Genomic DNA, 15,768 nt, shown 5'->3' on the forward strand with positions numbered 1-15,768 from the left:
AAAGAATTGTTTTCACACTTTCACGATGCTGATTGCTAATGAATGAACTTGTTTGAGCATGATAGTCATACACAATTGCATTGTATGCACCATATGGTATCATTGGGATGCATATCAACTATTTATATGAGCGATGCCTACATTGAGAGTGTGAGGCGCCCTAAGCTATAGGGTTAGAGATTTAGTTCTTTGGGGGAAACTTAGTGAGGATTATTCATTATCTCTTGGATCGATTTATCAAAAGAGTGAAGCTTGTTTTTTGAATGTGTTTTATGTGTGCCACGACGTATCTTGGGGCCAATTCCCGAGGTGTAGGAGAGCTGTAGTGGAGCTGCAATAATCAGTTGAGGGGTGCTTCCTTTATATGTGCTTACGTAGTGTATAACACCAATATGTTTAGGGACTCCCCTTGAGGAGCGTGGAGAAGGATACTAGTTGGTCTATAAATCATACAAATGTGAAAGTTCTGTATTCCAGGTTAGGGTATTATAACCCTTAGATACTCCTGGCCATGAGATTGTGTGGGGTGGTTTGAGGTGAGTAGCAGAGGCCCGCGGCTAATGCCATAGAGCCAATGTAGGGCCCTTTTTAGATCTGACAAGTGGTGCGTTTGCTAGGAGCTGCTAATAAGTGGCAGTTTCCAAATCTCGGTCAATAGGGACTGGTTTATTAGTGTATGCCAAAAGGCAGTGAGATAGATTTAAAAGACCGCTAAGCTGAGCTTCAGAAGCAAGATAGAGTTGGATGGGCTAGATGACAAGCCGAAATTATTAGAAGATATTCTCTGCAAAGGAGTAGTCTAATATTCCTACAACAAAGGAGGGATCTTAGAAACCCTAATTCTACGCATAGTCTGTTAGGAAGAGGAAGTTATTGTACTTCCCCTCTTCTAGTTAGTCAGCCCACTTCGAGTGGAGTAATAGTTCCCATTGTCCAAACTCCTTTAGTGAATTCGGTCACCATGGTGCAACCCATTGCAATCCCAACAGGAACGTTGAACTTGCCAGGCTTAGGGTTTTCTCTATCCATTTTTTTAATGGGTTAGTAGAGAAAGATGCATAACTTCATATTAATGAATTCCAAAAGTTAATGTTTAACTATCAAATCCAAGATGGGCACTTGATGATGTTCTTTAATATGACTTTGAAAGGATGAGATGTAGTATGGTATCATAGCTTAGAGTCTAGAACCATAACTATGATTGACTTATTCTTTGTGGCCATTTGGAGAGAGTTTGCCCCTAAAAGGGGAGGTCAATATTGGCTATGTGTTCTCAATGTAACACGTCAAGAACCTCATAAGAATTTTCATGGGTATGCCAAGAAACTGAAGAAAGTATTTTGTAAGTTGTAAACCTATATTTCTATTCTAGTTGTTGTTGAGTTGTAATACTTTTTGAATAGGCTGGACTTTAACATTCAAGTGCAGTTGAGTAGTGTTGCCCTTGCTGACATTGATATGGCTATTACAAGAGTAGAGGAGATAGAATCGCAATTATAAGTGGCCTATATCTCTAGGGAAAACTAGAATCTGGGTCTAGGTGTTGGAAATACTTTGGCTTTAACGAATGGAGGGCAAGGGATGCCCATGAGTACTTCCAATGGGAGAGGAAACATGATTCAAAACGTGCCCATGTTGCTAGCTCCTCCCAGTGTGACCATGCCTATGGCTAGTCACATTGCTCCACTAAATGTTGGAAGCCAAACGATAAATCCTACTGTTGTTCTATGAAATCAACAACCAATTCTCAATCAAGTGGCTAGACCAATGGAATGATATATAGAGGATTGCAGCTATGAGTCAACTGCCTCAAATGTCCTTGGAAAAGTTAATGATATGATGAAGCATTATACTGACATGATCACTAAACAATATAGGCAAATAACCGTTGATGTCAATTTCCTTAAGAAGTAATAGAATTTGATAGGGAGTCGATGCCCTGAGGAGGGTGCCCCATCAAGTTTAGCTGTAAGTGGTGTGGCAACCAAAATTTCCTTAGGAATTGCCTAAATGTTGAATGTGGCATATGTAGAAAGTCTGATCACTTAGCTAGTACCTGTTGGAACAAGATTAACTCTCTCCATAGTAGGGAAGTAAAAAGCTAGGTCTAGTCAACCATCGAGCATAAGGGAATAATCTCTAGCAAGATGAGGGACTGAAACAAATACTACAAAGAGAGAAAGCTATGGTAGAGGAGCTGCCTAGTGGCAGTGGAGTCAACCTTATTGAAGTTGTTTGTGTCAATGGGACTGAAGCTTCTAATTTACAGGTTGTTACAAGAGGTCAAAAGGATAAAGAAGCTTACAAAGACAAGGTAAAACCTGTCAAGTAAAGCCCTAGGCAAGATGGTAAGGGGACATAATTCCTTAATCCTGATATGGAAGGTGGACCCCTGAAAGCCATTGATAGTAAAGCCAACCCCAAAAAGGATAAGGAATTGCCAAAGAAGGCAAAAGCCAAGAAAGAGGCACCAAAGTCGGTTCAAAGACCAAAGGAGAGAACGGTGTGGCGAGAAAAGCAAGCTCTTGCTAGCTATCATGAATTCAATTTAGCGAGTTCTCTTTGTGAAGTTAAACTGGATGTAAACCTCCTATAGTTGATTAAGTTGTGTCTAGGAGTGCGTAGATAATTTAAGAATATTCTTCACACTGGGTATATCGTTGAGCCCTTGGGGATAGCGTGAGTAGGTGATGATTGGTTTGAACATGCTGAAAAACATTATCCAAGGGTACCAACATACGTTGATGGAATATTAGTGGATCATGCTATTGTGGATATAGGATCCTCTATCAACATTATGAGTTTGGAATTGATGGAGAGGCTAGGATTAGAAATATAAAAAAAATGGCTCTACGATTCTCTGAATGGCTGGCTGATGATATTTTGAGACAACCCAAAGGTTGCATTACTAAAGTCCATGTGGCCATTACCAATGTGGAATGTATTCTGGACTTTAGGGTCATTGGGTTGGTAGGGCAGCCTAGTTATTAAGTATTGCTAGGCAAGCCATGGATCTTATAAGCAGATTGTCAAGTGGATATGCCTGCTAGCTGGTTGATCTTTGGTAGAGGTGCTAGACGTGTAGTAGTAAATCCTTATCCTGAATCTCCTCAAAGTGAGATTCTCATCATAGTTAGACACATCATATTGTCCATTTGCTAGTGAATAATCATCAAGTGATGAATCCAATGAGGGGTCCACTATAGAGGATATTAATCGAGTAACATTGAATGAGCCAATAAAGGCTCAAGAGAGGATAAGAGATGTGAACGTAATTGAGCTAGACCTTGGTATGATGAATGATTCGCGTCCAATCAAATTAGAATCCATGATGCTCACTTTCAAATAAAGGAAGGACTATGTGTCCTTGATTTAGGAATTTCGGGGTATCTTTACTTAGAGTTATGATAAGCTAAGAGGCATTCCTCCCAGCATGGCTATTCATACCATTTCCCTAAAGGAAGGCAATTGCCCTGTGTGACAAAAGGTAAGACATATGTCTTTTGAATTAAGGGATGGGCTACTTGAAGAATTGACAAAAATATGGAAAGCTAGCCTAATATTTCTAGTTCAACACAAAGAGTGGTGTGCACTAGTTATCAAGAAAAAGTAGAATAATCTGATTCGGCTTTGCATAGATTTCACAGAATTTGATAAGAAGAATGTTAAGGATTACTATCCATTACCATTTCTTAATTAGTTTTTGGATTAGTTTTAGTGGGTAAGAAAATCTATTCATTTATGGATTGATTTACTGGATACAACCAAATGGCTATTGTAGAGGAAGATAAATTGAAAATGACATTTATCACTGTCTTTGGTACCTTTGCATATCATGTGATGGCCTTTGGGTTACACAATGCACTTGCTTCTTGGCAATGTACAAGTGATAAGACTTTTGGTGACATTTTCCTAGAGGAGTTAAAAGTCTTCAATTGATGATTTGGGAGTAATCACCACAAGGGAAAGGTAGTTGATCATTTTAAGGAAAATTTTTGAGCATTGTAGACAGTTTTGCATTGCTATTAATCCATGAAAGTGTGTCTTTGGGGTGCCCTATGGGTTGTTACTAGGCCATGTGGTTAGTTCGGCTAGTATTGCGACTAACCCTGAAAAGATAAAGGTTATAGTAGCTATAAGTGTGCACCACGTACTTCAAAAGAGGTATACAACTTTCTATTCATCAGTGGGATATTATCAAAAATTTATCAATGCACTGGCAGAATTAGCAAAATATTCTCCACCTGAATGATGACATTCCTCTATATGAATGGTACCTCATCAAGTACTACACATCGACGATAAATATCATCTACTCCTTTCCAATACAAGACACCCACTCTAATTGAAAAGCATAGTGATTGTTGCTTAATCTTTCTCTTCTCAAGCTTTGATAAAGAAGCCCCAAATCCCTGTGTAGATAGATAATGTGTTGTAGACGCATACCAAGAAGGAATGGAAGATGTATTGATTTTAAATAGACCTTCAATGCTACTTCCTTTAGCTATAATTTCCTTTGGCTCTCCGAAATCCACCAGACATTCCACAATACCTTGTAGCTTTGGTGCCTTACTCCTAATCTCATAATCAAATTCGTGCAAAGTGATTAATCACTTTGCTAAATGGTCAAGCGGTTGCAAAATGTTCATCAATAGTCTAAATCCTTTCGTCTTTGTAAAAAATACTACTTTCTCATAGATAATATAGTGCCTAAATTTCTTTGTCGTGAAAACCATACCAAGGCACAATTTCTCCATGTAAGTATAGTTGACTTCGAATATTTCCAATTTTCGGCTAGCAAAGGCAATTGGATGATACCATTTCTTTTCCCAAATTGGGCTAAACAATAGCTCATACTATGCATTGTGACTATTGAAAATATATAGAAAACCTCACCTCTTTTGGGTGCTTTTAGGATTGGCACTTTCGCTAGTTTTTGCTTCACATCCTTAAAGGACACTTGACAGGCTTCGCTCCTTACCGCCTAGAAGACTCTCTGTGTTGGATGTTGGTGGCCATTGAAGAGAGCAGAAATAAACAATTCATGAGAATCTTATCCAAGATAGTATCTAAAAGTAAGCAAGATTGGGATGATAAATTATATGTGGCAATGTGGGCTTACAACACAACATTCAAGAGAGCTACTGGCCACACCCCATTCAAATTGGTATATGGAGAGGAGTACATTTTGCCATTGGAAATAGAGCTACCCACTATGCATTTTGCTCTTAGTCACTCGTTGGGAGAGCCAGAAGCATTACAGGAAATATATACTTTTGTTGCACATCTTGAGGAAATCCGATTGTAGGATTTATTACATCAAGAGGTAGGGAATAAGAGAATGAAAGCACTTCACGACCTTCGGGTTAAGAAGTATAAATTTGTGAAGGTTTAGTTGGTACTGTATTATGATGTTTATCGTGAGCTATTTCCTAGTAAGTTGAAACCCAAGTGGGATGGGCCATACAAAATTGTACGTATAGGATAGAATGGCTCTACAACCCTTTTAGCAGATTTGTAGGGGTTAGAGTTTAAAACTAAAGTTAACTTTAATAAGCTGAAGCCTTACTATGTGTAAGGGCTGAAGTTGGACTTGGTGTCTATGTAGGTCCTTCATGATTCAGCTTTAACTTGCAAAAGATATAGAGAGGATAAGATGGAATGAATCATTCCCTATCTTGAGCATCCTTATCTAGAGCAACGTTACCACTAAGGTCGAGTGATTTGGTGGGGTAAAGGTTATAAGGTTTTTGAGTGGTAAGATGAATCTTAAGGTATATTGCCACCATTGGGGATTATACATGTTATTCATTCTCTCTCTCTCTCTCTCTCTCTCTCTCTCTCTCTCTCGACTTGATTTTGATTATCATAAGTACGAGGGAGCTGATCAATATGGCATGACCTATCACTAAAAACCAGGTCTATACTTTGTATTTTGACAGAGCTTCTCGAGGACCCGCTAAACATGCAAACATTGATGTAGTCATTAAGGCCCCCGATGTAGGGTTGGTGCGGTCATAAAGACCCTTAATGTAGAGTTGCCATGAAAATGGGAGTGTATTTAGGATCCTCTTCTACTAAAAATATGGCAGAATACAATGCCTTGATTATGGGGCTGAATGTAGTCCTCCGATGTGGTGGTATTTGTTGATTATTGGTCAAAGGTGACTCGTAGTTAGTGATCAATTAGATGAATGGGACCTACAATTTACGGGATCCTATCTTATAGATGTATTGTCATGCATCCTTGGATATGTTGCATATTTTTGAGATGGTGACTTGTCAGCTAATTCCTTGACACAGTAGAATCACTTTGCAGATTCGTTGGCCAATTATGTTTTCGTCAAAGATGTCTTTTCTAATTGTGGGTCATGATTCAGGTAGCAATTGAGCACCTTCCTATTTTTTCATAGACGCATAGGATTGTTTATCGTCATATTTGTCAGACACCCCTTGCTATTGATACGAGGGGGTTAGCCAATAACCTAATGTACTTAGGGTAGGGCATGAGGAGCCCTTATCCTTGTTTGGTCTTGTGCTTTCGTAGAGGGATGTTAGGACCAAGGGTTTTTCTTAGCAATATACTACTGATTGATAGTAATGTGGATTATCTCATTAGGCTAAGAGAGCCAATTTATTGGTTGTGAAATGCTAAATTTCTTTAGGCCAAGAGGGCCATGTGTCTGTTTGGTACATGTGCATTTAATAGTTTTCTATTTTAGTGACTGTATCAGATAGGTTTGATGAAGTGTCTAGAGGGAGCCTTTGTTGTGTGTGAGCTTCTTGTGGCCATTTTAAGTAGTGTTGTCGCCTTTTTGAGTTTTTCCTATAAGTTGATAGTGTTATATGTGTATGTGGGGGTTATTTTCTTTTCATTTGTTGGGGACTAGTAATCAAGGCATAAAGTCCTAGGGTTAGATTTAGGTATACCTAGGGGAGGTTCGCGTAGTTGTCTACCTCCTGTAAAGATATTGTCGGGTATTAAAGACTTGTTTTTAGAAGGCAGTCCTAGTGACCCTATCCTTCTTGTTGCTAGGCAGCTACTCTAGGGGTCTTTGCTAGTGTGAGGTAGTTAGAGAAGCTTGTTGAAATAAAATAAGAGAAAATTTTAAATATTCTTGAAATAAAAATACAGAGGTGTGTAAAAAGGGGTTCTAATCCCTTAAAAAGAAAAGAAAAGAATGAAAAATCTTAAGATCAATTAATTATTGCCTTGCAAAGGTCTGATACATTCCTGGGATGAGTCAAACTACTTGGGGGGCTGAGATGCCTTGCCTTCCTTGGGATAGTAGCTAGCCAAAATAAAGAAATAAGGAAGGTTGGAGTAAAAGTAAAAGTGAGCAGAAGAAGAGGATTAAGTGCCACCTTATGAGAGTTTGTTGGTAGGTTCTTGGGTACCGTGTCAAGACCTGAGGCCGATGCCCTATTCTCCCTGTATCACTCTATGCTAAGCTCCCTCCTTTTTACATGTCTGAGTATGGAAACCTTGAAAAAGAAAAATGTGTTAAAAAGAAAATTTTTGATGACCAGGCTATAGGAGTTCTCGCCTAGTATGAGTTCTTGGTCTAGTTGTCTAAGTTAGGTAGGTAGTTCAAGCCACCACCTAGGATGACTTCTTTGATGGTTCTTTTTGCCTGTCTCTGTTGGAGCAATTGGTTAGCGAATCACTTTGAATTTCTATCAGATTATATTGAGCCTATCCCTTGTGGATTTTTATGCCTTGATTTTGTCAGGGGGTAGGGTGAGAGCTGTACTTAAGCTTTGTTGAGTATATTTTTTGTGGCAGCTTGATGCTTTTAATGGTTGTTATTTTGTGCATATCATTTTGTGGGATTTGATGGATTGAGTCACTCTATCCCATGTCACCAAAATGAGAGCAGATATTTAAAGCCCATTTTGAAGTGTAAAAGAGCTCAGGTTTTCATGCAAAATGAAACGTTGTGGATTGATGAGCTAGAGTTTTCTTAGATGGAGTTCGATGCCAAGAACCTAATGCAAGTCTCGTTCATCGATTAGAGTCCATTTGATCCCATATTTAATCTCCACAAGATTTGGCATTATAAAGATAGACTTTGACGATATGAAGCCGACCGTCCAGTCAGATCTCGAATCAGAGTTCGTTTAGGCCTCCATTTGATAAAAAAACCATTCAGCCAAGCGTGAACATGGAGAACTTGAACTAGTTTTTGTGTTTAAAAGCTTAAGCTTGGTTTAATCTTACGAAATGAAGAGTCATGATTTCATGAAACATGGGGAGGAGGCCCCTTTTTCAAATGCCCCCAAAATGATTAAAAAAGCTCATTTTTTGATCGTTAGAGTTACAAGGAATGCTCAAGACAGCAAGATCCTCAATTTCCTTGCCCTCCATCACGACAAACGGATTAGAAATTGATGCATTCTATGAAAAGATTTGATTTTAGTATTTCTCTCTTCTCTCTTCTCTCTTCTCTCTCCTCTCTCCTCTCTCCTCTCTCCTCTCTCCTCTCTCCTCTCTCCTCTCTCCTCTCTCCTCTCTCCTCTCTCCTCTCTCCTCTCTCCTCTCTCCTCTCTCCTCTCTCCTCTCTCATCTTGTTGTATGTTCTCATGGATTAGTGTATGAGAGAAGGGGGTGGGTTGAGATGAAAGATTTTGATCATGTGATGATGCGGGAGCGCAAAGGAACATAGATCGGAGTTGGATGGATTGTCAATAGCAGCTACTAAAGAGCATCAGTGGGCCTCCAATTTCGAAATATGTACATCATAAGAGGCATGATTTCACAAACAGATCATAGATTTCATTGTTTTATGATAAAATTTGGTTGAAAATGATTAAAAATGATTATATTTTGTTGCCAATGTTTTGATTTATCAGCCACGTTGAAGTAATCAAGAAAAATCAGTCATATAATGATTTTATGCTAAACACGCAAAACATGCGATTATGTGATTTAAGGGGAACTATGAGTTTTGTCAATAAGAGGACATGAGAGAGAGAAGAAGAGAGAGTGAGAGAGAGAAATACTGCAAGAAGAGAGAGAAAGAGAGTGACAAGGAGAGAGCAAGACTAGAAAAGGAGAGAGAGAGAGAGAGAGAGAGAGAGAGAGGAAGAAGCCATGAAAGCTTGGAGAGAGAGGTGAAGATGAAAGGAGACTTGTATTATTATCTGATGGTCAAAAATCAAGTCCCTAACACCTTATATACCAGTTAGTGTAGTTAGTATTTTCTCATTATTAAATCCCCCTCTCTCACATTCCATCCCCACTCGAAGGTTTTTTTCCCTCAAAAACAATTTAGGCACAATTGATAACTGGGCAGGAGTAGATCAAAGTATTACACTGCTGCATTATTATAGGGGTATACTAATGAATGAAGAGGTATTATTGCATATGATGGGTCATTGGGGTATGTAAAATACATGGGCCTTATTGGGGAATTATAAAAATGAGATTTTGACCCAAATATCTTGAGTAAATGTGAGCTGTAGATAGTTGTCAACAAGTTGTTTACTACAGGCCTTGCTGTAGTAAATCTATTAACTTTCTGTAGGAGACTCTGATCGAGGCATGCTACACATCAAGATTGAGCTCTTGGTAAGTGCTTTCAGCCCATGTAGGTTGGGTTTGTATGTTCAAAGTTCAGAGTAAAATATGGTGTAAAAAAGTGAGATGTCTGCAATCTTCCCTACACTAAAATATGACCATAGATAACCAATATTCAGCCAAAAGAGTCTACCGAAAAAGATGGATGCTGGTCAAAAAGAGATCCCAAGCAATCCATTCACCTCTTGGATCAAAAGGTATTCATCATAATGATTGTCCAAGAGAAGAGAATGCCCATCAACCACATACTCCAATCCACCTAGATCAAATGGATACAATGAAGTATCCCCATAATCAAGTCCATCATCACATCCATAATCTCCCGGATCATAGAGAAGCACAATGCCATCTTCATATTTATGTACGCCCAAATCATGTATTATATCATCATCGAACATATACCAATCATCATAACCATGATCAAGGTACTCATTATCAAATGCGTTCAATGGCTATTGTAAACCTTGATTAAGTGTAAACTGATGCTCAAGAATATTATCATGAGGTTTCTCCAGGAGTCTAAAACCTTCAGCGTAACCATCTACATCTGTGAGTGCCTCATGTGATTCATAAGCTAAGATGTCATTAGCTTGTACATCTTGCTCTTCACTGTTCCCTTCTTGTACATCTTCTTGGTCTTCTTGCTCATCTTCTTGTTGATCATGTTGCTCATTATCCCAGTCTTGTTGTTCATCTTGCTCATTGCTCTCTTCTTCATCATCAGCACTTTGAAAATAACTCATAATTACATTTGGGTAATCACGAGGTATGAACTGATTGGGATATAGGATACCATGGTAGTTATGAACTTGCTACTGATCAAAGCTAGAAGAGTACTGATAAGAATGACCATTATTGTCACGTTCAAAAGAACTGGGGTGCTCAATTAAGAAAGGTTCACATGTATAATCATGACTATGTTGCTGAAAAGGTGGATGCTAATAAGCATAAGCATGTTGCCCATAATAGCCATTTTGTTGCCACGGTTCAATGGAGTGATACTTTGCATTATGACATGGTACATCATATCTATAAGCATTAACATGCTGTCTAGATGTACTTGCATATTGCTCATGTTCATTTGCATGTTGCTACTATCCATATTCATAAGATGCCTGCGGGTCATAGTATGTACCATCAGCACATACATGTTGGCCATAAGCATAAGCATTGGGTGCATAATGCCCATGAGAATTTGCATTAACTGATGGGAAGGTGGTTCTTTCAGCATCATGTACATGTGGCTGATCTTATTTCTATTTTCTATTCATTTGTAATTCCATCCACTTAGTGAGCTAGGCAGCAAGGGTGTCCATAATGGTCTTCATTTGACCAATGCCTTCCTTCAATTCTCCATGCCTCTCAGCATGCCTTGTCTCATACAAATTGGGGGTGTTAGTGAGTGCGTTGAGGCTCCCAACTTCATGAGAGTAATCTTCATCTTCCACCTTAGGGTTAGTTTCATCCCTCGGGGCACGTGCATCCCTTATTTGTTTGTTGAAGGTCATAATTTTCCTTAGTTTTTCCCTTATTCCCTGCCATGGTTAGGTGCAATCCCGTTAGACCCCCGCTCACTGTTTTGCTCGTAATGTGAGCTAGGGAGCTTTGATTGACCTACTTTTTTGTTCAAGTTGAAGCCAAGGATGTCCTTTTCAAATTGAGCATATGCACGCTACTACAAGTTTAGTCCAAAAAATTCTCTAACAGCAAATATGTAGCTATTTTATACAGTCCTACACCCTGCAGTAGGGGACTGTTTTGGCCTGTAAGGGATGGGTATTGCCCAACTAAAGTGCCAAATTGATAGGGGGGTTAATGAGTTCTGCCAACACTCTTTGGGGCCCACTCTTTAGTGTTGGTACTCACTCTTCACTCTGTAAACTGATTAAAAATGTCTATAGCACCTTGTAGGAATTCAAGAGAGCCGAAATATGGTCCCCTTGTATGTCTGCAATCACTTCTCCCATGGCACCATACATTTCTTTAGCATACATGCACATGGTCAACACCATAACATCACTGTTGAGCATGAAAATGAGCATTCCCACGATCGTGTCACTCACATATGAGCATCATACATGCACTGTTTGTTGCATTCACTGTCATAACTGCATACATGACTGCATGTGTATTTAAAGATACATTTTAGCATTGATTCTCAGTCATACATCATTGCAAGTACATCAGTGGTACATCAATATGCCATATACACCAGTGGCATAATTCCAAGTATATCAATATGTCATAGACATCAATGGCATCATCATGACATGCCAATTCTCACTGTCCCCAAAATATCTATGCACTTGCAAACAAGTTCAGGCTCTGGATCACTAGGAGGTAGGCAAAGTTCCCCCGAGGACACATTGTGTACCCCTTCAGGGTTTTTGATGGCAAGGGGGGGTCACCCCTCTTTTGTCTTGCCACCTCACGTGGCATCGAGCTTTTTTTCATCCAAAATATACCTGGCAGACATTTATTAATTAAACACCCAGCATGAGATGCATTTGGAAGTAGGAATCGAACCTTTTCATGAAATGCATGGAATGGAAAATTGGGGTCAAGGGTAGGGCTTACCAAGCAGTGACTCATTGCTATCTCACCTCATTTACAATGGATTTCAGAGATTAGTTTATGCTCAAACAATCATCACAAGTCAAGAGATTAGGGTGATGCAATCACTAAACAGTAGTGAAAAATTTCAGTATAGAATGGACCATTTTCAATGCAAGAAAGCCTAAGAGAGGACTGAGATTAAATTGGCAGCATGTAAGCATTGAAACCTTCAATAAAATGCATGATTGACTACTTGAATCTATCCCAACAATAGGCTTTTTGGCTCAGCAATAGGATGAAAATAAAAGAGAGTTCAAGAGTCAATTACCTCTTTGATTAGTGAAGAAGGGTTGAGAATCAGTACCAATGTCCTAAGGTTGCTCTCCAATGCTCCAATTAGCTTCACGATGACAAAACTTCAGCTAAGAATTGAGTCTTCAAGCTTGATTCTTCAATGGGAGAAGGAGGGGATTGAGCTTCAGTAGCTTCATGCATGCTTTGAAGGCCATAGAAGAAGAATTCCACAAAATTCAAACCCCCAATCATGCATAGTAGCTAATTTGTGCATACAGCCACTCTCCCTGTCTTGTACACCTAGAGAGCTCAAAAGAAACACAAGAAGCACAATAGGGATCATCAAAGTGATGTAAAGCATCCATGGCCGGATCATCAGAGTGATGTAAAGCATCCATGGCCTTGACACAGCACCCCTTCTTGAGGGCCACCAGCCCCTCATAAATAATTTGGTAGAGAGGGGCAGCAAGAGTGAAGCACATGATAAATATTGGCTTATTCCTCAAGTAGTATGCCTGATCTTGTGCTCGAGGTCACAAAAACGATAGTGACAATTGAAGAGTGGAATGGGGCGATGCTTAGTCTACTAAAACGGATCGGTCTACGTGTCTGATTGATATCTTTACTGATCTCCATGTACAATACTGGAATTAGGCTACGATTAGCTTAAGACCCGGCTGGTCCCTGTACATTTACTGAATATCCGTGTTATAATTTGTCTGGAATGTGTGGCTTGTGTTGAATGCCTCCATTTGCATGACAAAGCTGCAGTTCACACATTAGTCCTATATGAGGATGCCTTGCTCATGAATAGAAGCTTCACCAATCTTTTTGATGCTTACAGGCAGTGGGATGCTCCCATATCAGAGATAGAGAAGACTGGATTGGCTCTTCGAACCCCAGCTTGCAAGATCATCCAGATCCAAGCTTGTAGGTTCTCATCATCACACGAATCCTTGAGACATTTGTCTGTCCTCGTTAAGAAGTTGAGATGGATTCCCAAAAACCTTGAGAATCTCTATTCTTGCAACATGGGTTGACTTGCTTGTGGTCCAAATCTGATGTTCTAGCTAGTAATCCTGATGTTGTGTTGTATGAGACCACCACCCCTCCTTACAAGAGATATAGAGGAGAGCCTCTAAGAGTGTATATGGAACCTAAGCCTATGGAGACTAAACACTCACACCAAGATGAGGAGAAGACGCTAATTGATTAGGTGCTGGAGTTGTCATGACATTTCTTTGCTTAGTTTTGAGAGGTGCAGTGAAATGTTGAATCTTCTTTTGATCAGCTGGACATTGGTGAGAAGTCACTTGGTCTTGGAGAAGAAGCCCCGTTCTCCCAAGGGCTCATCCAAGCCTGGTGCTCATCCGACTTACCTCGAGATGATCAAAGAGGCTGTTTTCACCCTCAAGGATAGAACTGGATCCAGCCAACATGCCATAGCTAAATTCCTTGAGGACAAGCACGAATCTGGCCTTCCTCCTAATTACAAGAAGATTTTGTCCATCCAATTGAAGAAGCTATCTTCAAATGGGAAGCTTGTGAAGGTGAAGAATTCATACAAGCTCTCTGACAAGCTGAAGAAGCCAAGCAAGCCTGTTGAAGCAAAGGCACCTAATGCGAAGCCAAAGAAGCCTGCATTCGTACCAAAGGTTGTGACGGCAAAGCCAAAGCCAAAGAAGGGTGCAAGCAAGTCTCCAAAGAAGATGAAGGTCTCGAAGGTGTCAAAGCCTACTGTAGCATGTAGCGCCTCCAAGCCTGCTGTAGACAGTAGTAGCACGATGCAACTTGGAGCTCCATCTTCAAATTTGGCTCAAAATGATCCATGAGCTGCCAAATCTAGTTGTCCATCCTCTAAACTTGGTCCAAGACTCCATTAATGCTCCATACCTGCAGTCCTTGTGGTCCAAAAATCCTTGGTAATTGCACTGCTGCTCCATGTCATGTTTGTATCTGTGTACCTGTGGCTCTTAAATCTCTGTGACTAAAAAAAAGATAACTAAATGGAATGTTGGCCAAGTGGATGAAGAACCTATGGCTCTAATACAACCTTTCAAGAAGAGGACATGAGAGAGATAAGAAGAGGAGAGAGAGAGAGAGCAGAAGAGAGAGAAAGAGAGTGATGAGGAGAGAGAAAGACTAGAAAAGGAGAGAGAAACACACAGAGAAGAAGAAGTCATGAAAGCTTCGAGAGAAAGGTAAAGATGAAAGGAGATTTGTATTATTATCTGATGGTCAAAAATCAAGTCCCTAACACCTTATATATCAATCAGTGTAGTTAGTATTTTCCCATTATGAAATTCCCCTCTCTTACAAGTTTTGGGGGTTTTGTCGTGCGTATACTATTCCTATAGGTTGAAACATGATAAGAAAATAATTCTTAGTAAGATAAATCAATATAAATCAATAAATAAGTAAATATCAATACTTTTCTATAAATAAATAGAAAAAAATAAGAAAAAAATAAAAAAAATAGGTTTTTTGCACCCAAAAAAAAAGAAAAAGTAAGATTCATGTTTGTGAATGTATGGTAGATTTAAAGCATGAGGTTTAGCCTTGGTTTAGCCCAATCTCTATGTTAAAGTGGGATTTATTACTTTCATAAAAGAAAAATATATTAAAAAAACACCTTAAACCTACAAAAGAATGCATAACTCTAAACGATAGGGAGAAGGGGATTGTTGATAATTTACAATACATTGAATTTTGATGTTTTATGATGCACGACATATAGGGTTTGCTGTTGTCTAAAATTAAAAGGGCATAGTAGCAGGAGAATGCTCGGTACTAGCCCTAAGCAACGTGGCAATCACAGTTTAGAAGAAAAGACATGAAAATAACTCTTTTCACATTTTCATGATACTGATTGCTAATGAATGAACTTGTTTGAGCATGGTAGTCATACACAATTGCATTGCATGCACCATATGGTACCATCCAGATGTATATTAACTATTTACATGAGCAATGACCTATGTTGAGAGTGTGAGGTGCCCTAAGCTGTAGGGTTAGAGATTCAGTTCTTTAGGGGATACTTAGTGACGATTATTCATTATCTCTTGGATCAATTTATCAAAAGAGTGGAGGTTGTTTTTTGAATGTGTTTTATGTGTTCACTTTGCAACTTGGGCCAAACCCTGAGGTGTAGGAGAGCTGTAGTGGAGCCGCATTAATCAGCCGAGGGGTGCTCCCTTTGTATGTGCTTACATGGTGTATAACACCAATATGTTTAAGGACTCTCTCTAAGGAGTGTGGGAAAGGATATTGATTGGACTACAAATCATACAAATATTAAAGTTTTGTATTCGAGCTTAGGGTATTATAACCCTTAGATG

General features: G+C 39.3%; 1 protein-coding gene across 1 annotated transcript; it reads left to right on the forward strand.

Moving 5' to 3' along the window:
• The first annotated feature begins 13,698 nt into the window (after positions 1-13,698).
• On the forward strand, positions 13,699-14,262 carry LOC148015014 (histone H1-like). Its single transcript, XM_087665157.1, has one exon. The coding sequence runs from the start codon at positions 13,699-13,701 to the stop codon at positions 14,260-14,262; it is 564 nt and encodes a 187-aa protein (XP_087521283.1).
• Positions 14,263-15,768: the final 1,506 nt, after the last annotated feature.

The sequence above is a fragment of the Lygodium microphyllum genome, chromosome 24 (genome assembly GCF_053477565.2).
Source record: "Lygodium microphyllum isolate KBCC chromosome 24, Lygodium_microphyllum_v1.1.10, whole genome shotgun sequence".
Classification (NCBI taxonomy): domain Eukaryota; kingdom Viridiplantae; phylum Streptophyta; class Polypodiopsida; order Schizaeales; family Lygodiaceae; genus Lygodium; species Lygodium microphyllum.

Bases quoted from the DNA above. Each gene is read 5' to 3' on its own strand.
- LOC148015014 (XM_087665157.1), top strand. From the start codon at position 13,699: ATGTTGAATCTTCTTTTGATCAGCTGGACATTGGTGAGAAGTCACTTG.